Source organism: Mobula birostris, chromosome 11 (genome assembly GCF_030028105.1).
Source record: "Mobula birostris isolate sMobBir1 chromosome 11, sMobBir1.hap1, whole genome shotgun sequence".
Taxonomy (NCBI): Eukaryota; Metazoa; Chordata; class Chondrichthyes; order Myliobatiformes; family Myliobatidae; genus Mobula; species Mobula birostris.
This window is the reverse complement of record NC_092380.1, coordinates 104,740,263-104,767,603: the sequence shown is the minus strand read 5'-3', so window position 1 is coordinate 104,767,603 and position 27,341 is coordinate 104,740,263. Positions and strand designations below refer to the sequence as shown.

General features: G+C 41.9%; 1 protein-coding gene across 4 annotated transcripts in view; it reads left to right on the top strand.

The window, feature by feature from the left end:
- LOC140205285 (uncharacterized) overlaps positions 1-19,875 on the top strand; it is a 98,651-nt gene extending 78,776 nt beyond the window's left edge. For 3 of the 4 annotated variants that reach the window (XM_072272784.1, XM_072272786.1, XM_072272783.1), the window contains exons 23-29: positions 3,104-3,263; positions 6,640-6,792; positions 6,901-7,065; positions 9,352-9,449; positions 14,178-14,312; positions 15,855-15,969; positions 19,031-19,875. In XM_072272784.1, coding sequence (XP_072128885.1) covers positions 3,104-3,263; positions 6,640-6,792; positions 6,901-7,065; positions 9,352-9,449; positions 14,178-14,312; positions 15,855-15,969; positions 19,031-19,189 — 985 coding nt within the window. In that variant the 3' untranslated portion in view covers positions 19,190-19,875. Of the gene's footprint in view, positions 1-3,103; positions 3,264-6,639; positions 6,793-6,900; positions 7,066-9,351; positions 9,450-12,591; positions 12,765-14,177; positions 14,313-15,854; positions 15,970-19,030 lie in introns of those variants that run through there. The other variant, XM_072272785.1, reaches the window with a different exon arrangement.
- The last annotated feature ends 7,466 nt before the right edge of the window (positions 19,876-27,341 follow it).

Below are 27,341 nucleotides of genomic sequence, written 5' to 3'. Positions count from 1 at the left end.
ATAGGCTTTTTCCATTGAGAATAAGGAGATTCAAACGAGGACATGAGTTGAGAGTTAAAGGGCAAAAGTTTAGGGGTAACATGAGGGGGAACTTTTTTACTCAGAGAGTAGTAGCTGTGTGGAACGAGCTTCCAGCAGAAGTGGTTGAGGCAGGTTTGATGTTGTCGTTTAAAGTTAAATTGGATAGCTATATGGACAGGAAAGGAATGGAGGGTTATGGACCGAGTACAGGTCGGTGGGGCTAGGTGAGAGTAGGAGTTCGGCACGGACTAGAAGGGCTGAGATGGCCTTTTTCTGTGCTGTAATTGTTATATGTTAAATGTTAAACTCATTCAATACCTGCCCTTTTTTTACTATGCGTATTATTCATAGCTGCCTTCCAAAAATGACTTTTGTGGCTGAGAATTGGTTAACGTTTTGCAACAACAGCCTGGTGCTGCTCCTACCTCCTCTACATTGGTGACACATGACACAGGCTGGGTTCTGCTTTGTCGAGCACCTTCGCTCCATCTGCAAAAAGCAGGATTTCCCAGTGCCCAGCCACTTTAATTCCAGTCTCCATTCCCATTCTGACATGCCGGGCCATTGCTACTGTCGCGATGAGGCCACTCAGGTTGGAGGAGAAACATATCTCATTCTGTCTGGGTAGCCTCCAACCTGATGGAATAAACATCGATTTATTTATTTATTTGGAGATACCCCATGGTAACAGGCCCTTCTGCTGCCCAACTACACCCTTGTGACCAGTTAACCTACTAACCTGTATGTCTTTGGGATGTGGGAGGAAACTGGAGGACCTAGAAGAAACCCACACAGTCACGGGGAGAATGTTCAAACTCCTTACAGGCAGGGGTGGGATTGAACTCAGGTTGCTGGCACTGTAAAGCTTTACGCTAACCACAGCACTACTGTGCCATCCCTAATTTATGTAACCTGGTAAATTTTCCCTCTCCTCCTTCCCTCTTCTTCCATTCCCCACTGTAACTCCCCTCTTCCCTCTTCTCCTCACCTATCCATCTCTTCTCCCTGGCACCCTTCCTCCTTCCCTTTCTTCTATGGTCCACTCTCTCCTCCTATCAGATTCCTCCTCCTTCGGCACTTTACTTTTTCCGCCTATCACCTTGCAGCTTCTCACTTCATCCCCCCCCTCCCCCACCCACCTGGCTTCATCTATCACCTGTCTGCTTGTACTCCTCCCCCCCACCCACCTTATTCTGACTTCTTTCCCCCTCCTTTCCAGTCCTGATAAAGAGTCTCAGCCCAAAATGTTGATTGTTTATCCTTTCCATAGATGCAGAACTTTATATGTGTTACACTGGTACTATTGCATTATTCCACTGATACAGTTTTTACCCTTGGAAGAAATTTTGCAAGTATTGACAGAAATGTGAGGGCCTGACAATTTCAATGATTAGCTTTTAATTCTGCATCACAGCAGGTGACAACATTTTATCTTTAAGGTCAAGCAACTGATGATGACTAACTATTATCAATTATGGTTCTCTTTATAATCACTACAGATGGGTCTTGAAATAGTCTTTAGTTTATGTTTCTTGTTCTAGTTTTCAAAAAGGTGTTCAGACCAGAATTCAGAACAGTAAAGCCTTGTAATGTCCGCCTGCTTCTTTGTCTCTCACCACTTTGTTAAAACAATAAAGAAGTGAGGGAAAAGGGAGTAAAAAAATTATGAAAGTTAAATGAAAACTCTAACACAAACCTATTCATCAGAATTCTATGCACGGACACCTGATTGAAATTATTCCTTTTGGTAAGGCTTGGCCCCATGTCCACAATCAGTGGCGAGTTTATTCAGTACACTAATTGTGTGGCAGCAGCTCAGTGCATAAAAGCATGCAGACATGGTCAGGATATTCATTTGTTGTTCAAACCAAACAACAAAATGGGGAAGAAATGTGATTTGAGTATTTCAGAAGCTGCTGATCTCCTGGGATTTTCCACACACAACAATCTGTTGGGTTTACAGAGAATGGTGCGATAAACAAAAAAACATCCAGTGAGCAGCATTTCTGTAGGCAAAAATACCTTGTTAATGAGCAAGGTCAAAGAAAAATGGTCAGACCAGTTCAAGCTGACAGGAAGGCAACAGTAACTCAAATAACCACACGTAACTACAGTGGTGTGCAGAAGAGCTTCTCTGAATGCACTACACGTCAGACCTTGAAATGGGTGGGCTACAGCAGCAGAGGCCACAAACGTGTGCTCAGTGGGCACTTTATTTGGTACAGGAGATAACGTAATAAAATGGCCACTGAGTTCATAATACTGAATGGAGCAATCCTTCAACACAAGCTGTAATTGGCATTGCTTTAGATTGAATCATGTTTGCTACCTGTAACAGCACATGGGCACAGCAGTTAGTACTTCTGTTGCATAGCTCCAGCAACCTGACCTCAGGTGCTGATCGTATAGAATTTGCACGGTCTCCCTGTGATTGCATTGGTTCCCTTTCCTCTGACATCCCAAAGATAGAATCATTGGCTAAGTTATCTCTAAGGTAGGTGAGTGAAAACAGAATTTGTTGATGGGCATGTGAGGAAAAAAAAGTAAATACATGAAACATTGGATTGCTGTGAAAGCTGGCAGTGACTTGATGGGCTGAATTGCATAATATATCATAAGAAAATGAATACATACATAAACAATTTGCTTGTTTATTTTTTCATTTTACCCTGTGAAGGGATGTGGTCATCTCAGCAGTGTTAGCATTTGGTGCCCTTGAGAATGTGGTGATAGCAACTGAGTGATTGCTATAACATTTCAGAGGGAGTTCATCAAATTATATTGTGTGTGGAGTCACAAATAGACCAATCACAGACAAGAGAAAACCTGCAGATGCTGGTAATCCAAGCCCCACACACAAAATGCTGGAGGAACTCAGTAGGCCTGGCAGCATCTATGGAAAAGAGTAAACAGTCATGTGTTTTTGCAGTGATATTGTGTTGTCTTTATTTTCCTTCAAGGCCATCAATACATGTTCTTAACTAACTTGTGAAATTAGTTGATCATTGCTCAGGTAGGTGTTGTATATGGTTTTGCCATTTGGTTTAAAAGACTAATGACAAAATTGCTTCTGTTGTTTTAGGTCAGAGAAGAATTTGCTGCTTTCAGAGTCTCAGGCCATTAAAGAGCAGTATCTTGCAACGGTGGCTGACAGAGACAGACAGATTGCAGAACTGAGGAAATTGAATCAAGAAATGTGGACTGGTGAATTGGGAAACGTTAGTGGTATGCACCAGATAAAGGTAAACATTTCATAAATCAATTTGCAAATGAGACTCTCAGGAGTGGTATTATCACTTGCATAGTACTGACTTTTTTCTCCCCTCATGGTTTCTAGATTCACTGCTATTGTACCCATTCTCCCAGTAAATGTTAAATCAAAAGATGACTCAACAGCAATTACAGAATCTCAGTCATTACAGTTATTAATTCAATCCCATTTGTGTTTTAAGTCAAAATATGTATTTGAGTATTATTGAATGCTGGTGTAGGAGTTAAAACAATTCTGAATTTGTTCATCTCTGAGGAGATCCGGCAAAATCTGTTGGATCTCCTATCCATTCCGACATTTAGTATCCGTCACTTCGTATTGAGTATGTGATGTCTGTTCTTATCTCTTTATTTTGTGGGTCATGATGCTGAGGAATGTAATTCGCATGAGTGAACATCATCCTCTGCCTTCACCTGTGTTACCAGAGATGGAGGGTGTGATTTCTTTTGTGTCACAGGCCATGATGTTCAGAGGAGTTTCACAAGGGTGATTCCAGGAATGAAAGCGTTATCATGTGAGGAACGTTTGATGGCTCTGGGTCTGTACTTGCTGGAATTCAGAAGGATGAGGGGGTGATCTCATTAAAATCTTTTGAATGTTGAAAGGCCTAGACAGAAGAGACATGGAAAGGATGTTTCCCATGGTGGGAGAGTCTAGGACAAGAGGGCACAGCCTCAGGATAGAGGGGCGCCCCTTCAAAACAGAGATGCGGAGAAATTTCTTTAGCCAGAGGGTGGTGAATTTGTGGAATTTGTTGCATGTGCAACTGTGGAGGCCAAGTCTTTGGATGTATTTAAGGCAGAGATTGATGGGTTCTTGATTGAGCATGGCATCAAAGGTTACAGGGAGAGGGCCGGGAACTGGGGTTGAGGAGACGGAAAAAAAGGATCAGCCATGATTGAATGGTGGAGCAGGCTCGATGTGTCAGATGGCCTAATTCTGCTCCTATGTCTTATGGTCTTAAAACAGATGCAAAGAAATTGCTTTAGCCAGAGGATAGTGAATTTGTGCAATTTGTTACCTCAGGCAGCTGTGGAGGCCAGGACGTTGGGTGTATTCAGGCAGAGATTGATAGTCTCAATTGGCCATGGCATCACAGGTTATGGGGAGAAGGCTGGGAGGTGGGTCTGAGGAGGGGAAAAGAGGATCAGTTGTGATTGAACGACGGAGCAGGCTCGATGGGCCAAATGGCCTAATTATGCTTCTCTGTCTAATGGTTTTAAAGACATCTAGAACCTGGCAGAAATCTGAGTGGACTTTCGGGCATTCACAATCTGTTTTAAGCTCTGTATAAAATTGGGTTTGCATGCAGCTTGGGCTTCACCATAAAGAATGTTGTAAAATCTTTATCTAAATGTGAAGGGAAGCGTGTTCCACTTGAAAACCATACATCTATCATGCATTGCTCCTCGCTTTTGATCCCCTCTCCCGTGGGGCCTGCACCAGATATGCCACTTTTACATGCACTCTCTCCTTAATTGATTTCCTCCCACCATCACTATCTCTCCCTCCCCCCCCCCCCTTAGTTTTTCAGTTGTCTTCCTTTCCCTTGAGCCTTCTCCTGTACGTTCCTCCTTGGTTGTTGACTTGCTACCCCATCTTAAGTTCAGGTTGATTGCAATGGTATCACTATCTTGGGTATAAAGCCACCTCTTGGCTAGAGGATGGTGTACCTATGGAATTTATTGCCACAGACAGTAATGGAGTTAAGTTATTGAGTATATTTAAAGTGGAGCTTGATATGTTCTTGGTTATTGAAAGTATCAAAAGTTTTCGGTAGAAGGTAGGAGAATGTGGTTGAGAAGGATAATAAATCAGCCATGATGGAATGGCAGAACAGATCCCATGGGTTGATTGGCCTAATTCTGATCCAATGTCTTATCCTCTTGTGGTCTAAAATTAGCTTTTTGTAACAGCAGCACAGCACATTACAGACATGGCAACATTAGCTTAAATTAACATAAATTATATATATGAATTACATATGTACCTACCATTGTCTGATTCCACTTCACCTCCCACCCCCTCAGCTCACTGCTGATATCGTCGTGGGACAAGCTTCCCTTTACATTGGAAATTAGCATTTAGTTAATGAATTTGTTCTGTATCAAACTGACAAGTGGCAGGTCACGCTTATTTCAACATTACAACTGTTCATCTAAAAGCAGCTTAGTCCAATGAATTTCCAAAAATGCAGAATTACTTGTGTATGATTATAATTATGTCATAATTCCCTTGTGCCATCTTGTCTATGTTTGAATGAAACTTCCAATTGTACATAACAAACTGCAATGTTATTGCGTTGATGATACTTATCCGAATCTATTTCAATAAAATTAAGAGTTCTGTTTTTGTGTAAAAAAAAATATTGATTTTTTTCCAGAACCTGAGTCAAAGGTGATTATATTTTCCACTTATGTTATTTCTAATTCATAGTTTATGGGAGTACTTGTCTAGGATAGAAAATACTTAACAAAATTAATACAGGTCCTGTTTAGATTTACCAACACGTAATTTGTGTACACACAATCTAGTGTTTGGGAGACTGCTGGCATGGATTTGCCAGCTGCTGCAGAGATGCAAGCATCTCCTCCCTGTTGGGAATTCAGTTCATAGCCATATTTACCATATAGATGCAGGTGCAGATTTATTCATCATGTGTACATTAGAGTTAACAACCAACACACCTAAGAATGTGCCAGGGGCAGTGCGCAAGTGTTACCACACAGTCCAGCACCAACAAAGTTTGCCCACAATGTTCAACCCAACATCAACACAGCACAGAACAACACAAATAACTGTAACAACAGAAGAGCAAAACATCACCCCAGGACAGGCCACACCCGGCCCTTATTGTTCCATTCTGCGTCTTGTGGCGCATCAGGGGGCAACCTTGCCATTTCTTTGGCATTTTTGTCTGGCTTTTATGAGGCTGAGTTGCAAGCTCAATGCTCAGCCCAGCGCAGTTGGAAAGCGTGCAAGGTGCTGGCCGGATTCTAACCTGGGACCACTGGCCTCGAAGTCTGATGTGAATGCCACCAGCCAAGTACATCCAGTCCTTGGATGTCTCAAGCTCGTAGACACGGGTCTCCAGCCTTCAGTCTCTGGCCCGGACTCTCACAATTACTGCATGGAGCCTGAAGCCTCCAGTCTCTAGCCCGGACTTGCCCACTACCTCTGGACTTACCAATTCTCGTCTTTGACCTTTTGGGCATTCTACCTATGCACTTACGAATATTTGACAGGAGTGATACCTTGCTATAACTTGAGGAAGACTTGTGTGTTTTTGAGAACTGCCAGTGTGTATACGCAATCAAGCTTTTTAAATCATTTTGTTTATGTTTTAGCCATTAGAAACCGTATCTTTACTGGGCATTGAAAATGTTGCTGAACAAGTCAAGGCTCTGCTGGTAGAAAATAAACAACTTCAAACTGAAGCTCAGGGTTACCTACAGGAAATTCATCAGAAAGAACTACAGTTTCAACAGCTGAACAGCAAGGTAATATGGATGCGAAGATCATGCTAGTGTTAATACGATTGCCAATTCCTCACAGGGTTTCCATGAAGTAATTAGCTGTTATATTTCTTTACTCATTGGCTGGCATAGGTTGTGCAATGCATTGAAGATAGATCGGCATTAACAAGCCAGCTGAAAACGGTGTCTCAGACTCTGCGTGACACACAGGTGCGTTATGGAGATCTACAAAATCGCTACTACAGCCTGGAAAGGCAATACCAAGCACTGCGCTCATCTTTCCAGCATGTAGAGCAGGTGAGTTTGGTCAGCTGTCAGGTTACTTTTTCCTTTTATTTTCACCTAATTTTTCTCAAAATACCCAAGGGAAGAAAAGGTATATAAACAAAACTAAAAAAAAAGGATTTAGTCATAGTGTTATGGAGCATGAAAAAGGCCCTCCAGCCCAACTAGTCCATGCTAACCAAGATGCCTTCCCCAGCTGGTCCCTTTTGCTTGCATTTGGCTTGTATCCCTCTAAATCTTTACATTGTAGACCTGCCCAAATAGGTTTTGAACATTGTAATTGTACCCATTTCTATAGTCGTATATAAAATGATAAGAAACATAGCTCGAACTGACAGCCAAGAGACTTTTTTCCAGGGTGGAAATGGTGCACAAGGGTGCATAATTTTAAAGTGATTGGAGAAAAGAATAGAGCGATATGTCAGGTACGTTTATTTTTACACAGATTGGTGGGTGCATGGAACCAGAGGTGGTTGAGGCAGATATATTAGGGTCACTTAAGAAACTCTTAGAAAAGCACATGGATGATAGGAAAATGGAGGGCTATGTAGAAGGGAAAGGTTTTATTAATCTTACAGTAGGTGAAGATGTTGGCATTACATTGTGGGCTGAAGGGCTTGTACTGTGCTATTCTATACTCTACCGCTTACTCTGGCAGCTGGTTCCATAAACTCACCACCATCTGTATGGAAAATGTGGCCCCTTAGTTTACTTTATATCTTTCCCTTCTCACCTTGAATCTATGACCTCTAGTTTTACTTGGGAAAAAGACTGTGACCATCCACTTTATCTGTGCTCCTCTTGGTTTAAAAATCTCCAGGGTCATTGCTCAAGGTATATGGTCCCAAACTAACCAGCCTCTCTTCATAACTCAAGCCCTCAAGCTCTCTTCATAACTCAAGCAACATCCTCGTGACCTTTACTGCACCTTCTGTATCGGGGTAGAGTAACAGCTATGTAACACTTTACAGGGCCAGCTGTAAGATGGAGATTCAATTCCCAATACTGACTGTAAGGAGTTTGTACATTCTTCCCGTGATCATGTAGGCTTCCTCTGAGTGCTCTAGTTTCTTCCTGCATTTCAAAGAAGTAAGCTCAGAAAACTCGGCCTTCAACCTGTCTTGTGCAGCTGGATTCTGGACTTTCTGTCAGATGGCTGGCAGGTAGTAAGGGTGGGCTCCTTCACCTCTGCTCCCTGACCCTCAACACAGGTGCCCCTCAGGGCTGTGTCCTAAGCTCTCTCCTTTATTCTCTGTATACCCATGACTGTGTTGCCACCTACAGCTCCAATCTACTCGTTAAATTTGCTGACGATACTACAGCGATTGGCCTAATCTCAAATAATAACGAGGCAGCCTACAGAGAAGAAGTCATCATCCTGACACAGTGGTGTCAAGAAAACAACCTCTCCCTCACTGTTGCAAAAACAACATAGCTGGTTGTGGACTACTGGAGAAATGGAGACAGGCTAACGCCTATTGACATTAATGGATCTGAGGTTGAGAGGGTGAACAGCGTACACATCATCGAGGATCTCACGTGGTCTGTGCATACCGGCTGTGTGGTGAAAAAAGCACAACAGTGCTTGTTTCATCTCAGGCGGCTGAAGAAGCTTGGTATGGGCCCCCAAATTCTAAGAACTTTCTACAGGGGCATCACTGACTGGCTGCATCACTGCCTGCTGTGGAAACTGTACTTCGTTCAATCGCAGGACGCTGCAGAGAGTGGTACTGACAGCCCAGTGCATCTGTGGATGTGAATTTCCCACTATTTGGGACATTTACAGAGACAGGTGCATAAAAAGAGCCCGAAGTCACCCTAACCACAAACTGTTCCAGCTGCTATCATCCGGGAAATGGTACGGCAGCATAAAAGTCAGGACCAACAGGCTCCGGGACAGCTTCTTCCACCAGGCCATCAGACTGATTAATTCACACTGGTACAATTGTATTTCTATGGGATATTGACTGTCCTGTTGTACATAGTATTTATTGCAAATTACTCTTCATGTATGTGAAGGGTATAAGTAATAGTCAATTCAATTCCTTACTCCTTATCCATTTTCCAATGACATCCTTTCGTGGATTGAATTTAAATATATTTTCAGATCACTTTTAATTTGCATTGTAGAGTATTCAAGGAAGAAGTCAGAAATGCTGAATTCTGCTTCCCAGCTTTGGGGCTGACTAATGGCAACATTAACTATTTCTAGTCAGCCCAAGTTTGAATGGTGACTGTGACCATATAGATGAAGCAAGGATTAACTGAAGTTTGAGTCTCACCTTTTCTGTGTTGCAGCACGAGACGAGTGAGGAAGTTCCTCCTGGAGCTCCACAGGAGCGTGCCAATATTATAGTGGAAATCGACAATTTGGAGTTGAATGAACTGCGGAGAAGGTGAGTCCAAATTACAGGATGGAATGTCTCAAATGCTAAAGGTTTCATCAATTTGGAAACATGACTGCTTTTAAGTGATTGACTTTAGAGGTGAAATAAACTTGTTTATGGCAAATGTGGATAGAAAAGGCTTGGAGCAAGGGTTTACAATTTTTATTATGCCATGGAACCCTACTGTTAACCAAGGGGCCTGTAGACCCCCAGATTGGAAACCCTTGGTTTACAGGGATACATGCCAAATACAGGTGAATGGGACTTGCTTAGGTGGGCACCCTGTTGGGCATGGATGAGTTTGGTGTGTCTGTTTCTAAGCTATTACTCTATGCTTGTAAGTAACTGCAGAAAAGAACATTTTTAGTGGCTGAAGTGAACAGGTTAAGATGCCAGAGAAACAGCCTTGGGTCATGAACCAGAGAATGAGAGAAACTTCAAGTACATATATCCAAAAAAAAAATTGTTTTCAGTTGAGGACATGATAGAAAAGGAAACAAGACAAATCTTATGTTGTGCCAAAAACTAACCAGTGACATGGAAATGAACCACAGTAGCTGAGACTTGTGATTGTGGTGAGACCAGACACTTGAAATCAGTTCGGCGACCAGTATTTGAAACTGGAGCATTGACAATTCAGGGTCTTGCCAGACCAAGATCAACAGGCAGATTTCTGACTTTGATGAATGGACACACCAAGTAGCTGAGAGTTTGGAAGCTACTAAACCAAAGATCACAATTTTATGTTGTGTAGCCTCAGATATTATTTGTTCGGTCAAAAAGGAAATCTCTTCCATAGAACACTGGACCTATGGAACAGCCGGCCAGTTCTGACAGAGGGCTCTAACTTGTTCATTTGTTTCAACTGAGAATTGCACAGGATTTTTGACTTGGGAATACATCACCTCATACCAAAATTTGAAACTCACTGCCTGGGTGACCTCCTAGGCTACTTTTTTCATTTCTCCGAGTTTTGAGTCGGTTGGAGAATGCCTTGTGCAGAGTTTTGACCTAAAGCTTCAGCAGTTTCTCTCTCTCCCCCACATAGATGCTTCTTGATCCACTAAATTTCTCCATTAGATTGCTGTTCTCGTATTCCTGCCGCCCCCACCTCCATTAAGCTGAGCTTTTAACCTCTAGGGTGGTCAGATAATTTGAGTGGAGGGTTTTGTGCATTGTGGTGTATCAAGATGTTACATCTATGGTATGTTAGACTGGATGAAATATAGGACCACTGTTCATTTTTAGTAGATGTTATTTAATGAGAGAATTTCAACACTCATCAGGGGAGAAGGATTTGTGTGAATAAACTATTCCAGGTATTTGAAGAAGAGAGAGCAGAAGTAAGTGATATGAGCTTTGATTTACAAAATCAGCCAGTTTTGTTGGGTGTGCTTTGCCTTTGGCAGCTTTGATAATGAGAGTGGGATCTAGATTCCTCAACTTTCACCTTTTTAGATGCCCATCCATGGAATCAGTCCTACAGAGAAAACACCAGCAATTAAGAACATAATAGAGTTGACTTTGCAAATTAAAAATCAGAATGCCAAATGGCTTTGTGCAGGAGAAGTCCTGCCTCACTAATATGATTGAGTTCTTTGAGGAAATAGCTAATTAAATTGATGAAGCAATGGTTGTAGGCATTGAGTATGTTGACTTTCATGAGCCATTTGACAAGGACCCGGAGACTTATAAGGTTAAGGCACATGCCAGACTGGCTTATTGAACCCAAGGCTGGCTAGCTGATGGGAGGCAAAGGAGTGTGGTAGAAGGATGCTTTAACATTGGACATCAGTGACCTGTGGTGTACTGTAGGGATTGGTTCCAGGATCCTTGTTGTTTCTAATACCTATTAACGACATAATAAGTGAATATAGGTGGTATGATTTTTACGATGGCGGTATTGTGGATAGCGAAGAAGGTTACAATAGATGGAAAGTTAGGTGGCGTGTTGGCAGATGGAATTCAATACCAACATGTGGGAAGTCAGGTAGGAGTGGGACATATACAATAACTGATAGAGGGACCTTGGGGTTTATCGTTCCCAGAAAGTGTCAGGTAGATAGGGTGATGATGAAGACATCTGGCAAGCTTCCTTCATGTGATGGAGCATGGACAAAAAAGTTGGGCATTAAGTTGTAACTTTACAAAACACTGGGTAGACCACTCTTGGAATATTGTGTGCAGGTCTGGTCAACACACTATAGGAAGGATGTGTTTTACTGGAGAGAGTGTAGAGAAGATTCATCAGACTATTGCCTGGATTGGAGAACTTTGGTTATGAGGAGAGAGTTTATAGGCTGTTTTTTCTTTCCCAGGAGTGGAGGAAGCTGGGGATGACCTGTTAAGACTTGAGAAATTTGTTTATTTTCCTAGTGTACAAATATCAACAAGAGGGCACAGGTTTAAGTAAGGTAGTGGTTTTAAAAGGAACTTGAAGAGAAAGTTCCTTACACAAAATAGTTGATACCTGGAATTCACTGTTAGGAAGTGATGGAGTTGGGTACTATCAATGTGTTAGTACATCTAGAAGGCACTTGAATAGACCAGGCATTGAGAATACAGAGCTGGTGCAGGCATTTGGGATTTGTGTAGATCAACGGTCCCCAACCACCGGGCTGCAAAGCAGGAAGCGATATGAGTCAGCTGCACTTTTCCTCATTCCCTGTCACGCACTGTTGAACTTGAACATAGGGTTGCCAGTGGTCCCCTATTTGCCGGAACATCCTGTATATTGGTCTAAATTGGTTTGTCCCATACGGGACCGCTCTTGTCCTGTATTTCCCCGCTAAGGTAGAGCATTTCTATGAAACCTTTCATGCCGAAATGGCGTAAAGCGAAGAAGCAATTACCATTAATTTATATGGGAAAAATTTTTGAGTGTTTCCAGACCCAAAAAATAATCTACCAACTCATTCCAAATAACCTAAAATAACTGTTAACATATAGTAAAAGCATTAATGATATGATAATTACACAGTCTATATAAAGTAGAAATAATGTCTGTACAGTGTAGTCGAGAAGATTAAGCCAAAACGGATTTGTGTAAAAATAAAATGGGCACGTACGCATATGCGCACATCACGCATGCGGACACAGGTGCCCGTGCAAGGCTTCATGGTCATGGTAGTCTTTCTCGGGGTAAACACAGGTGTCCTGTCAACACACACAAAAAGTGCTGGTGAAATGCGGCTGGCCAGGCAGCATCTAGGAAGAGGTACAGTCGACATTTCGGGCCGGGACCCTTCGTCAGGATTTGATTGCTACTTTTGTCCCTTATTTGGGAGTGAGAAAGTTGGCAACGCTAACTGTAAAAGACATGTTGAGGTGAGTTTAACCCTACTTGAACACCCCTCCACCCCCCGGTCGGCCGGTCCGCAAGGATATTGTCAATATTAAACCGGTCCGCGGTGCAAAAAAGGTTAGGGTCCCCTGGTGTAGATGAGCAAAAACATCACTCTGGTTCTGGTGGACTGTAGGGTCCACTTATGTGCTGTACCACTCCGAGACTGACGATGAGCACCATATCTATGCCTGTTAACACCATCCTCACAGTTATCAGGCAGCTCCAGTACTTGTCTATATGAACCTTCTCTGTAGTTCCTTGTAACTTAGAACATAGACATCCACAGCATGTTACAGGGCCTTCTGCCCACTATGTTGTGCCAACCATGTGACCTACTCTAGACACTGCCTAGAATTTCCCTACTGCATAGCCCTCTATTTTTCTAAGCTCAATGTACCAATCCAAAAGTCTCTTTTTAAAAAAAAAAAAAGACCCTTTTGTATCTGCCTCTACTGCCGTTGCCGGCTGTGCCACCACTCTGTGGGGGAAAAACTTATTCCTGACATCCCCTCTGTACCTATTTACAAGCAGCTTAAAACTATGCCTCCTTGTGTTAGCCATTTCAGTCCTGGGGAAAATGCCTCTGGCTATCCACACGATCAATGCCTCTCATCATCTTATACACCTCTATCAAGTCACCTCTCATCCTTTGTCACTCCAAGGAGAAAAGGCCAAGTTCACTGACCTATTCTCATAAGGCATGCTCTTCAATCCAGGCAACATTCTTGTAAATCTCCTCTGCACTCTTTCTATAGTATCGACATCCTTCCTGTAGTGAGGTGACCAGAACTGAATCAAGTAGCTCACAATTGGTGCAATATTTTGGACACTGCCTGACATTGTTTGAAAGCTTTGGATTTTCTGCTTTTAGCAGATTTAAAATTTGCCCTGTTGACAATTCAGCATAAATTCCAAGATTGGCAATGACCCTCGGGCACACCGCTCTCTAGTTGAAAAGGTCTAATTCTCAGTTAATTCAATAAATTACTCAGTTTTTAGAGCTTTAATAGCAAATTGCTTTGTACAAACATTCCCTTATGGTTCAACTAAGTCTAAGTCATGAGTATTAACTATATATATTTTTGTTAAATTCTCATTGGCACATAGTACGGTCTGACATTAGTGTACTGAGGGTGTGCTTCACTGTTGGAGCTGCCAACTTTTAAAATAGCATTAAATAAAGCTACATCTGTCTGCTCAGAAGTACATAAAATACCCTTGGATGATAACAGTTCCTTAAAAGATAAGTATTAATTGGTCTCCTGTTTTTTGCCTGCGATATACATGTCTTTCACAAAATACCGATTTGGCTGCAGAGCATGTGAGGATGAGTTGGAGAAGTTCGTTCTTCATTCGCAGTGGGTCATTTGTGTATATTGTTGATGATACAGGCTTGCGGAATCAGAGCAGCGGAATGCGTCTGCCCATCAGGAGCTGACCCAGTTGGCACAAATGCTCGCAGATGAAGAACGGCGGAGACGTGCAGCTGAGGAAGCATTGCTGGCAGCTGAGGAAAGGTTCAAGGGGTGAGTGTTTAAACTGCATTAGACTGGATATCATGCAAGGATATCATTGCCCTTCCATTACGGTATCACCCACATCTGTTTATTTAAAATCGTTTTTCTTTGTCTATTTGACAAACTTGTGCAGCCACTCAATTGAAAAAAGAACAGGATTTTTAAATAATAAAAAATCCATTTACGATTAAAGAATGGAGGAAACAATAGCATTTCTCCCAGGGTAGTGTCTCAAGGGAATTGCAGTGAGTGGAGGTTAATTACTATGTATAAAATCGATCTCAGTTCCTGAACGGTGAACTTCATTAAAGGCATATCCACTGTGGCTGGAAATAGTACCACTTTTAGCAACCTTGGAACAATAAAATGTCATTTTTCTGTGGACATGATACATACAATGATTTCCCAAAAGACATGTTAGATAGCTTGCAAAATCTGAAGAGCCATGTATGTGTGATTGAGATAGAATTATACTGGCTCGAAAAGACCTATCCAGTTGGTGTTCCTCCTTTGCTCTTTCAACACGGGCTTTGAAATTTAAAAAAAATTAAACATGGAATATAGTACAGTATACTACAGGCCCTTTGGGACACAATGTGCCAACTTACTTAAATCTACCTCACGATCAATCCAATTCTTCTCTACCACCTGCCTTGGGAATGCGTTCCAGATACCCACCACTCTGTTTAAAAACAAAGCCAATCTCAGACATCTCCTCTTAACTTTCCTCTGTTTACCTTAAACGGGCATCCTCTGATATTGGTCATTGCCATCCTTGGAAAAAGGTGTGGGTGTCCACTCTAGCGATGCCTCTCATAATCTTATACACCTCTGTTAAATCGCCTCTCATGCTCCTTTGCTTCAAAGAGAAAAGTCCTAGCTCACTCAACTTTTCCTCATATGACATGAAAGACATTATTGTGTCATTTTCCATCACTATTTCAGGGCACGCTTTCTGGATCATAAATTGCTGAGGATAAAAGCATTTATCTTTATTTTTCCATTGGCTTTTTTGCCAGTTGCTATGAATCTGCATATTGGTTTAGTGATTCCTTTACCTACTCTGAATCAAACCTCTCGTAGTGAGTGAGTAAGGCCTTCATCATTCAGGATCGACCATGGATGTTGCATCCCAGCTGTCGAGATATGCAAGCCTGGGCAGTACGATATGGAGAGCAAGCTGTTGCCCAAGTGGCAAGCTCCCCCTCTCCATGCTTCTGAGGAACCCAAAGGAACAGCGGAGAGTGATACAGTTTGGCACCAGCAACGTTGCAGAAATTGCCAGTCAGCATTGAACTCCAAGCTGAACTGTCTTAGAGACGCCAGCTCTGGATTTTTCTCTTGGGGTTTACTCCCAAAACCTTCCCCATAAGTGGTTATAGCTGCAAAGCAGTGGAGGTTTGAGGTCAGTTTTCCTTCTCTATCGGGAGCAACTGATTTTAACTCTGTGGATAGAATTCATTGAGAGACTTGTGTTCTCTCCAGTGGTTCGTGTCTGTAAATGTTTTGAAGAATTTACATTTTATGATTAATGCCGTGGTTTCTTTCCAGCCTTGATCCACTTCCAGTCAGACTACCACCCAGAGAGTACACTATTCAACTGGAATCGGATGAAGAACGCGAGGCTTTGATTATAGATTCCAGTGAGCAGGTGGTGGTGCGGAAGGTGTGTATTTATTTCTTTACCTTCTACTTTTGATCCAATTTTCTGAACTTTTATACAGTACCTTCCTTGTTTCTCCCTGCAAACTGAGAGACACTTTGGAAATCCTGTTTTGTTGAACATACTAACTTAAAATACGATGCAGTTCCTTGGTCATTTTACAATCTCCAGTACAGTACTATGCAAAAGTCTTAGGCACATATACAGTTCCAAGAAAATGTTTGTGAACTTTTGATTTAGGTTTCCAGTATCTGCAGTTGTTTTTCTTTTACTTTTCTGCATTTCTAGTTTTCTGTATTAGTTACACATGAAATGTGGTCTGATCTTCATCTAAGTCTCAATAATAGACAAACACAATCTGCCTAAACTAAGTACACCAACAATTTAAGAGTTTAAGAACCCGAGAGGTAACGTTGCAGCTATATAGGACCCTGGTCAGACCCCACTTGGAGTACTGTGCTCAATTTTGGTCGCCTCACTGCAGGAAGGATGTGGAAAAATAGAAAGGATGCAGAGGAGATTTACAAGGATGTTGCCTGGTTTGGGGAGCATACCTTATGAGAATAGGTTGAGTGAACTCGGCTTTTACTCCTTGGAGTGACGGAGGATGAGAGTGACTTGATAGAGGTGTACAAGATAATGAGAGGGTTGATCATGTGGATAGTCAGAGGCTTTTTCCCAGGGCTGAAATGGCTAGCATGAGAGGGCACAGTTTTAAGGTGCTTGGAAGTAGGTACAAAGGAGATGTCGGGGTAAGTTTTTTATGCAGAGAGTAGTGAGTGCGTGGAATGGGCTGGTGGTGGAGGCGGAAACAATAGGGTCTTTTAAGAGACTCCTGGATAGGTATATGGAGCTTAGACAAATAGAGGGCTATGGGTAAAGCCTAAGTAGTTCTAAGGTAGGGACATGTTCGACACAGCTTTGTGGGCCGAAGGACCTGTATTGTGCTGTATGTTTTCTAATTGTACTACTTCTCATCAATACTGGGTACACCATTTAAACAATCACAGTCTAGATTCAAAAGCATATGTGAACCTCTGGGATAATGCCTTTTATGGATAGATGAGACAAAAGTTGAACTTTTTGACAGAAATGCACATTTCTATTTTTGGAGGAAAAAGGGCACTGCACACCAACACCAAACCCTCATCCCAGCTGTGAAGCACGGTGGAAGCAGCATTGTGGTTTGAGGCAGCAAAGCAGCCTCAGGGCCTAGACAGCTTGCAATTGTTGAGGGAACAATGAATTCAAAATTGTATCAACCTATTTTATAGGAGAATGTCAGGGTAGCAGTCCATCACATGAAGCTTAATAGAAGCTGGATGATGCAACAAGACAATGATCCAAAACACAAGAGTAAATCAACAACAATGGTTTAAAAAGAAGAAAATTTATATTTTGGAATAGCTAAGTCGGAGTCCAGACCTTAACCCAATCGAGATGCTGTGGCATGACCTGAACAGGGCTGTTCATACAGGGTATCCCAGAAATATTAATGAACTGAAACAGTTTTGTATGGAGGAATGATCTAAAATTCCTACTCGCCGTTGTGCAAGTCTGATGAGCAGCTACAGGAAACGTTTGGTGGAGGTTATTGCTGCGAAGGGAGGTTCTATCAGTTATTAAGTACAAGAATTCACATACTTTTTCCAGCCTGGACTGTGAATGATTAAACAGTGTGTTCAATAAAGACATGAAAAGTACAATAGTTTGTGTGTTATTAGTTTAGGCAGATTGTCTTTGCCTATTATTGTGATAGATGAAGATCAGACCACATTTTAAAAGTTATTAATGCAGAAAACCAAGTAATTGCAAAGGGTTCACAAACTTTTTCTTGTAACGGTATATAACTAGAGTGCCTAAGGAGTTTGCTCAGTACTGTATTTGTTGACATGCAGCGGAAAGCGAGTTTGTAAGTGTGGTGGGAGCAAAGAATGTTGGGAATGGTGGGAGTGGACTGCCAAGGGAGGGTTATGGTACACGTTGCAGAGAGCAGTTGCCTTCCTTCCTTGCCCAGCATCAAGGGCACCTGCACATGGCCCTTCCTCTCCCAGGAGGTTGGAAGTATCTGGATCATGTCACATTCATGAAGATTGCCTTTTAATACAGGTCTCCAATAACTTCTGTTGCCCTGAAAAAGAAACATGATAGATACAAGGGGCATACTGTACCCAGACAAAGTTGAAAACCGCATTTTAAAATAAGTAGTTTCACCATAAGCAGAAGATCTAAATGGGCAGAAAATCTTTAGGAGAATACAAAGAGCGATGAAAAACTGGTAACAGATGTTCATCTTTCTTCACCACCCTCTACCCCTCTGTAAGGTAACGCAGACTAACCGTGGAAGAACTTGGTCATTTTCTGATCATCTGAGGGTATTTGGAACCTACACCTTTCTGTTCAATAGCTCACTAAATTAGGATCACATAGTCCATAAGACATGGAGCAGAATTAGGCTATTTGCCCCATTGAGTCTGCTCGCAGTCTAGAACCGGCATACTTAACAGTTTCCTTCAGAGCTGCTCGCATGAGTCACCGTCGTGATGGTGTCCCAGAAGAGTCTACTCTGCCATTCCATGATGGCTGATTTTATTATCCCTCTCAACCCCATTTTCCTGCCTTCTCCCCATAACCTTTCTGCTCTGACTAATCAAGAACCTACCAGCCTCTGCTTTAAATATACCCAATGACTTGGGCTCCACAGACATCCGTGGCAATGACTTCCACAGATTCACCACCTTCTGGCTAAAGTCACTTGAGTAGGAACTGAGATGCTGCTGTGTTATTGGAGTGGTACATCCATTTGGCCCATCACGCCTGTGGCAGGTCTTTGAGAGAAAGGCAGGTATCCCTTCCTTCAGGGTCCTGCAGTTTTCTGATTACTGTTTGAAAATTACTACTGTAGTTGTTGCCACCCGTTTATACAGTGCAATCTGGACTTTTGCAATTTAATATGTTTTTAAAATAATCTTCACTTCTCCACCCAGGTAATTTGCTAATTATTTAAATTCTGAATCAGCTAAGGTAATGTTGGTTGTTGTTGACTCTACTTCTATCTCTGCAGGTAAAGAGAGGGGCGCTTTCCTTCAAGCGCTGGCTACGGGGCCGCAGTATGTACTGCTCAAAGCTAATGAGTGCACGGACCAGATCCCGCTACTTGGTCTTGGCATACTTTGTGACACTACATGTTGTTGTTTTCATGTGCCTGGCGGGACGTTTGTAGATGCACCATCATGACTAGGAGAAGGACTGTACGGGGTTGACAGTTTTTGGGGGAGGAGGTGAATTCCATCCTGATGTGCTATGTTGGGAGACCTCTGTGAAACAATACAACACTGGGTCTCTACTCAGCCTGATTCTATTTTCCATTGGTCAGTGAACCAGTGTTCCACCAAAGGCAGGGTGCATTTGGGAGTCATATTTGTATCTTTGTCAAAGCTGCTACTGATTCCAGCACTGATCACAGTTGTATAATATTCATCTTGTATTAATGTGTCGAGTGTTTTGTCCAGATTGTTTATGACTGTTCAGTAAGTTTGTAAACTGGTTACACAATTGTTTTTTTTTGTCTGCTATTAAATTCCAAAGATACACTGCTTTAAATGGTTATATAAAATCTCTATGTAAAATTATGTATATTTTCTGATGTGTAAAGCAATATTATTTAAATTTATGACTTATGAGGTGGAAAGTTAGGCAAGGGTTGAAAGATTATTCTGCTTGGAATGCATTTGTAAATTTGAGGTGGTGCTAGAGATAGCAATAAAGCACTGAGAGCATTAGAATATATTTATGTATTACTTTCATCTTGGTTATGACAAAGTATTGTAACCTGGAGGGGTAATTAAGAAATGCACTTTTTGAAAATGATTTCTTGTTGGGAAAATAAGTTTTTATTAAAAGTTAAAATGGATCACATGCTTTTTGGCTCTTCCATCACCTGTCATTATGTTGGGGAACAAAAGATGGCTTGAATCTCTGTTCCTTGGTCATAGCCAGAATGTCTCTACCATAATTGCTACCTGAGGGTATTTAACCATAGTTGGCTGCTGTTCTGACCTGTTACCATCAATTCTGCTTCTATTTTACACTTTTTCCTCCTCCTTTCTTTTGCCCTTCATAGAAAATCATAGAAACATTACAGCACAGAAACAGGCCTTTTGGCCCTTCTTGGCTGTGCCGAACCATTTTTCTGCCTAGTCCCACTGACCTGCACCTGGACCATATCCCTCCATACACCTCTCATCCATGTACCTGTCCAAGTTTCTCTTAACTGTTAAAAGTGAGCCCGCATTTACCACTTTATCTGGCAGCTCATTCCACACTCCCACCACTCTCTCTGTGAAGAAGCACCCCCCCCATGTTCCCTTTAAACTTTTCCCCCTTCACCCTTAACCCATGTCCTCTTTTTTTTCCTCCCCTAGTCTCAGTGGAAAAAGCCTGCTTGCATTCACTCTATCTATACCCATCATAATTTTATATACCTCTATCAAATCTCCCCTCATTCTTCTACGCTCCAGGGAATAAAGTCCTAACCTATTCAACCTTTCTCTGTAACTCAGTTTCTCAAGTCCCGGCAACATGCTTATAAACGTTCTCTGCACTCTCAACCTTATTAATATCCTTCCTGTAATTAGGTGACCAAAACTGAACACAATACTCCAAGTTTGGCTTCACCAATGTCTTATACAACCTCACCATAACATTCCAACTCCTATACTCAATACTTTGATTTATAAAGGCCAATATACCAAAAGCTCTCTCTACGACCCTATCTACCTGTGACGCCACTTTTAGGGAATTTTGTATCTGTATTCCCAGATCCCTCTTCTACTGCACTCCTCAGTGCCCTAACATTTACCTTGTATGTTCTACCTTGGTTTGTCCTTCCAAAGTGCAATACTTCACACTTGTCTGTATTAAACTCCATCTGCCATTTTTCAGCCCATTTTTCCAGCTGGTCCAAATCCCTCTGCAAGCTTTGAAAACCTTCCTCACTGTCCATACTCCTCCAATCTTTGTATCATCAGCAAATTTGCTGATCCAATTTACCACATTATCATCCAGATCATTGATATAGATGACAAATAACAATGGACCCAGCACTGATCCCTGTGGCACATGCTCTCTCATAGAACCCTCTCTCCAGTTGACATACCTCCTTCCTCAGTTCCTCTGCCCAACCATATCTGTCCCCTAACTTAATCAGCATTCCACAGTCCTACTGTCCACAATCTCACTCCCTGGTTCTGCACTAAGTGATTGCTCATCCTCCTTAAATTCAGCCTTCATCTCAAGCCAGCATTCTCTGGCCTAAAGTGCAGGCTGTCCACTCACAACTTTCACAGCCACTGTCATGCTAACCCATATCCTCAGTTCCCCATACGTCCTTCGTCTCTGTTCCCTGAAGTTCATTAAGAGTAAGCACATATTTCAATGGATATGCTGTACACTCAGTAGCCACTTCACAAAAAATCATCGGCATGGTCAGAAAGCCCACATCCTACGAACATATAAATAAGGAAATGCAAGAGGAGGTTTGTAACTTTGAAAATATACACAAAACTCATTTGAGCTTTCAGTCATTGGGAGGAACAGTTCTGTTCCAAAATCAGTCAGTTTTTCCTACACCAAATTGTTATAATGCCTTTGTTTAGTTTACAGAAAAAAATCCAGTGAGCGGCAGTCTGTGGGTGTAAATGCCTTGTTAATGAGTGTGGTCAGAGGAAATGGCCAGACTGGCTTTAGGTGACAGTAACTCAAATAATCATATATTACAATAGTGGGCAGAAGAGCACCTCTGAACACACATTGAACCTTGAAGTGGATGGGCCACAGCATGAACATGCACACAGTGGCCACAGGAGATACCTTTATAAAGTGGCCAGTGAGTGTAGTTGACAATTGTTTGAGTCATTTATTTTTAATTCCTACTTTCAATTGTCAAAATAGCAGACTATTCCAGAGTCCCTGAAGAAAGCTGATCACTCATTTCTTCACTGCAAGCCATCATTCCTCATCTCAATCCTCTAATAAAAAGAGATCAAGGAGATGTGTTGCAAACACTCTGCAGATTACTAACTAGATTACTAATTTTATTAATTAGTTTGACGCAACATCGTGGACCTGTTTCTGTGCTGTACTCTTCTGTGCTTCTGAGGATTGTCACCTTGTCATGGTGGAGAGGACTGTGAGTTCCAGACGAAGAGCAATCCAATGAAGACCTCAACAATGGAGCTGGTGGAAGATGAGAACACGTCACAACACCAGTGAAGGGCTTCCAGTCATTTTGTATTCTATGCCACCAAACTTGAACCCCAATCTGGCAAGGACCTTGTGGTGGCTGCCCATGCTCTTTGTCTGGAACTTTCCCCCTTGACCCTACTAGCATGGGTGACCTATCAGGAGCTAAGCACCGGATGGTGAAACTCCAGACGACATTGCTCTTGGAATCTCAGGAACCCACAAGCTTCTCCTCCATGATACTCTCAAAACGCACTGCTCCTGTTAGTTCCGCACTACAAAACTGAGGCCTGTAATTCAAAGGCAAGAAAGCTACAGCTGAGCTGGGTGGATGTTTAATAAAGGTCACTTGTCTAGTAACTGTAGTGAAAGCATGAAGGTTACCTTGGACATGTGAAAGAATAAGGTAACAAATGGCAAGAATTTTGTGATTACAAATTTAAAAAAATAAACTTCACTGTTAAAAGGTTACATTGCATCATTAGGAGATGTGTAGCCATTTTAACTTTTATAGGAAATATCTGATTAATTGTTTAATTGGGACCATGTTTCCAGGGGCTTAATTAAAGGTTAATTGGTTTAATTTGTCGCTGCCAATGGGTACACAGTGAGTTGTAAACTCCTATTATACTCTGTGAAAAGTTTGGCTTTCAGTAGTGTGAAATCTGAGCCTTTCATGATTTTTAAGGTTTCTGCTTTAAGATGAGTGGGATCAGGGACATTCTCCCTGATATCCTGCTGAATACTAGAAGAGATCATCTGGTCTTCCTCCTGCCATTTAAAACCACAAGACATAGGACCAGAATGAGGTCATTTGGCCCTTTGAGTCTGCTCTGGCATTTCATTATGGATGATCCATTTCCCTTCTCTTGCCTTCTCCCTTTAACCCTTCATGCCCTGACTAATCAAGAACCTATTAACCCCTCCCTTAAATATACCCAATGACTTGGCCTCCACAGCACCCTGCAGCAACAAATTCCGCAGATTCAGCACTCTGGCTCAAGAAATTCCTCCTCATCTCAGTTCTCAATGGACATCCCTCTATCCTGAGACTGTCCATAGGTGTTTCTGGTTGTGAATGTGGTAATATTTCCAATGGACTTCATTAGTTGTAAACTAATTCTGTGAAAAGAAAGGTGCATTATCAATGCAAATCTTATTTTAGAAACTCAGACACTTAAGACAATCACTATAGAGATTGTGGAGGCATTAGTAATAATCTTTCAAGGCATGGTTTTGGAGGAATTGAAAATTGCAAATGTCACTCCACTCTTCAAGAAGGGAGAGAGGCAGAAGAAAGGAAATTATAGGCCAGTTAGTCTGACCTCAGTGGTTGAGAAGATGTTGGAGTCAATTGTTAAGGATGTGGTTTTGGGGTACTTGGAGGCACCAGATAAAATAGGCTGTAGTCAACATGGCTTCCTCAAGGGAAAATTTTGCCTGACAAGTCTGTTGGAATTCTTTGAGGAAATAACAAACAGGATAGACAAACAATCAGTGGGTGTTGTGTACTTTGATTTTCAGAAGGCCTTTGACAAGGTGCACATGGGACTGGTTAAAAAGATAAGAGCCCATGGTATTACAGGAAAGATACTAGCATGGATAGAGCATTGGCTGACTGGCAAGAGGCAAAGTCGGAATAAAAAGGTCCTTTTCTGGTTGGCTGTTAGTGACTAGTGGTGTGTCACAGGGGTCAGCGTTGGGGCTGCTTCTCTTCATGCTATCTGTGAGTGACTTGGATAGCAGAATTGATGGCTTTGTGGCCAGGTTTGTGACTGATACAAAGATAGGTGGAGGGGCAGGGAGTACTGAGGAAGCAGGGTGACTGCAGAAAGACTTAGACAGATTGGGAGAATGGGCAATGAAGTGGCAGGTGGAATATAGTACAGAGAAGTGTTTGTTTATGCGCTTGGTAGAAGGAATAAAGACATACCTTATTTTCTGAACGGGAGAAAATTCAAAACTCAGAGATGCAAAGGGGCTTAGGAGTTCTCACAATACACATAAAAATTGCTGGTGAACGCAGCAGGCCAGGCAGCATCTATAGGAAGAGGTACAGTCAACGTTTCGGGCCGAGAGCCTTTGTCAGGACTGAAACGTCGACTGTACCTCTTCCTATAGATGCTGCCTGGCCTGCTGTGTTCACCAGTAATTTTTATGTGTGTTGCTTGAAATTCCAGCATCTGCAGATTTCCTCGTGTTTGCATTAGGAGTTCTTGTGCTGGATTTGCTAAAGGTTATTTTGCAGGTTGAGTCAGAGGTAAGGAAAACAAATGCAATATTAGCATTCACTTTGAGAGGACTAGAATATAAAAGACAATATATAAAGGCTGTGTAAGTTCAAGTTTAATTGTCATTCAACCATACATGAATACTCATGAATACAGCCAAATGAAACAGCATTACTCCAGGGGTCAAGGTGCAAAACACAGCACCAACAGTCATACACAGCACAAGACACATATAGCACATATAACATAGCAAAAGCATATAAGATATTGGTAAAATACAGTCACACAAAACATGTAGTCTAAGTGCCTGTGTCAATGCATGTTGCATCAGTCAGCAGTCAAACATAATGCAGCTTGTCTTCTGCTGAACGAACACTGGGGAGAGCACTGACTTTGGTACGGATGCCACACCACTCTGGTGGAGCACCTGACTGATGCCGCCCACTGGGCAGCTGCAAACAGGTAGCACTGCGGCTTGAGGCCCAGTCTTCACTACAACAGAGGGATTGATCAGACCGCACTTGGAGAATTGTGAGCAGTTCTGGGCCCCTTAGCTAAGAAAAGGGACCAGAGGAGGTTTTATGAAAATGATCCTGAGAATGAAAGAGTTGATGTATGAGGAGAATTTGAAGGCTCTGGGCCTGTACTTGCTGGAGTTCAGAAATATGAGAGGGGATCTCATTGAAACCTATTGGACATTGAAAGGTCTGGACAGAGTGGATGTAAAGAGGATGCTTCCTATCATGGGTGAGTCTCAGGCCAGAGGGCATAGCCTCAGACTAGAGGGACATCTATTTAGAACAGAGATAAGGAGGAATTTCTTTAGCTTGAAGGTAGTGAATCTGATGAATTAATTGCCACAGGTGGCTATGGAGGCCTAGTTATTGAGTATATTTAAAGCGAAGGTAGACAGGTTCTTGTTTAATTAAGGCCTCAAAGGTTATGGGAAGAAGGCAGGAGGATAGGGTTGAGAGGGGTATAACTCATCCATGACGGAGTGGCAGATCTAACTCAATGGGCTGAGTGGCCTATGTCTTGTGGTCTTCTAAGTTAAAACCACTTGCAGCACAGTGACAGTGGTCATGCTCCAGTGATCTGGTGCTGTCTGTGTAGAGTTTGCATGTTCTACTTGTAACTCTGTGGGTTTCCATAAGACATAGGGGCAGTATTCGGCCATTCGGCCCATTGAGTCTACCCCTCTGGGTGAGAACTCCCCTGGGTGCTTTGGTTTCCTCCCACATCAAAAAGACCTGTGGACTGCTCAATGAATGGGAGGATCTGGAAGAGTTGGTGGGGCTAAAACAAGTAAAAATTGTGTGAATAGGGGTTTATGTGCCTCATTGGTCTATTTCTTTATTTTATCTCTCTGTGATTCTCTGTCTAGTTTCTACTGGGAACAGCTTTCAGAGAAATGGTTGCTTTATAGGGTGGTACTGTATGCTCTTCAAACCTCATCTTTCAAATGAATCTTAAACATATAGTGACATTTTTAACTTATTAGTTAACGGGAAATGTGAACATGTTCATAGGCAATTCAACTTCAAAAATAAACAAACTTAAATATTTAATCAAGTAGAGACTCCGGTAGTGATGATCGAACCTCTGGTGAAACAGAATTATACCAATGAAAGTATTTTTGAAAATGAACTGGGTAATTTTTATTTGCTGTTTTGCATTGCTCTAATAATTTATGAAAACATTAATAGCTCCCAAATTTTATCTGCAATCAGTTACATTTGAAAAGTTTAATTAAGGCAGGATCTACATACGTCCTTGTTCACAGATGCAGCATGAGAAGGAGGGTTTTAGTTTACTTAAGAGAGAGACGTTAGTGGTTTTGACCTAGGTAAGGAATTATCTTGATTTGGAAAAACAGACAAGACATTTTTGCAGAGGTCACGATTACAGCTTGCTGAACATTTGTTGATAGATTAAGTGAACGGGTGAAACTCCGGATGTGTGGTGAAAGGTATAAACAGATCCTGAGATCCTTTCAACCTCTTCTATCCAAATATTGGGAATTGTGGAAACAAAAGCAGGAATGTCTTTGATTCAAGATTCAAGATTGTCTAATGTCATTTCCTCACCACAAGTGTTAAAGGAGAACAAAATAATTGTTACTCTGGATCCGATGCAGCACGAGAAAACACACAGTAAGATAAAGAACACATTACAATAAAAAAACTCAATAAATATAAATACTTACAATAGTTTATATACATTATATGTGTACATAATGTGACACTAGTTGCAGGGCTGTCTGATGACAGGTGACTGATAGGAAATTTATTTTTACTTTGCTTTATTGTCGCCAAACAATTGATACTAGAGTGTACAATCATCACAGCGATATTTGATTCTGCGCTTCGCACTCCCTGGAGTACAAGTCGATAGTAAGTATTAAAAATTTAAATTATAAATCATAAATAGAAAATAGAAAAGGGAAAGTAAGGTAGTGCAAAAAAAACCGAGAGGCAGGTCCGGATATTTGGAGGGTACGGCCCAGATCCGGGTCAGGATCTGTTCAGCAGTCTTATCACAGTTGGAAAGAAGCTGTTACAAGTCTGGCCGTATGAGTCTTCAAGCTCCTGAGTCTTCTCCCAGAGGGAAGAGGGACGAAAAGTGTGTTGGCTGGGTGGGTCGTGTCCTTGATTATCCTGGCAGCACTACTCCGACAGCGTGCGGTGTAAAGTGAGTCCAAGGACGGAAGGTTGGTTTGTGTGATGTGCTGGGCTGTGTTCACGATCTTCTTCCAGTCTTGGACAGGACAACTTCCATACCAGGTTGTGATGCACCCTAGAAGAATGCTTTCTACGGTGCATCTATAAAAATTAGTGAGGGTTTTAGGGGACAGGCCAAATTTCTTTAGCTTTTCTATTTATATATTGAGATCGAGCATGG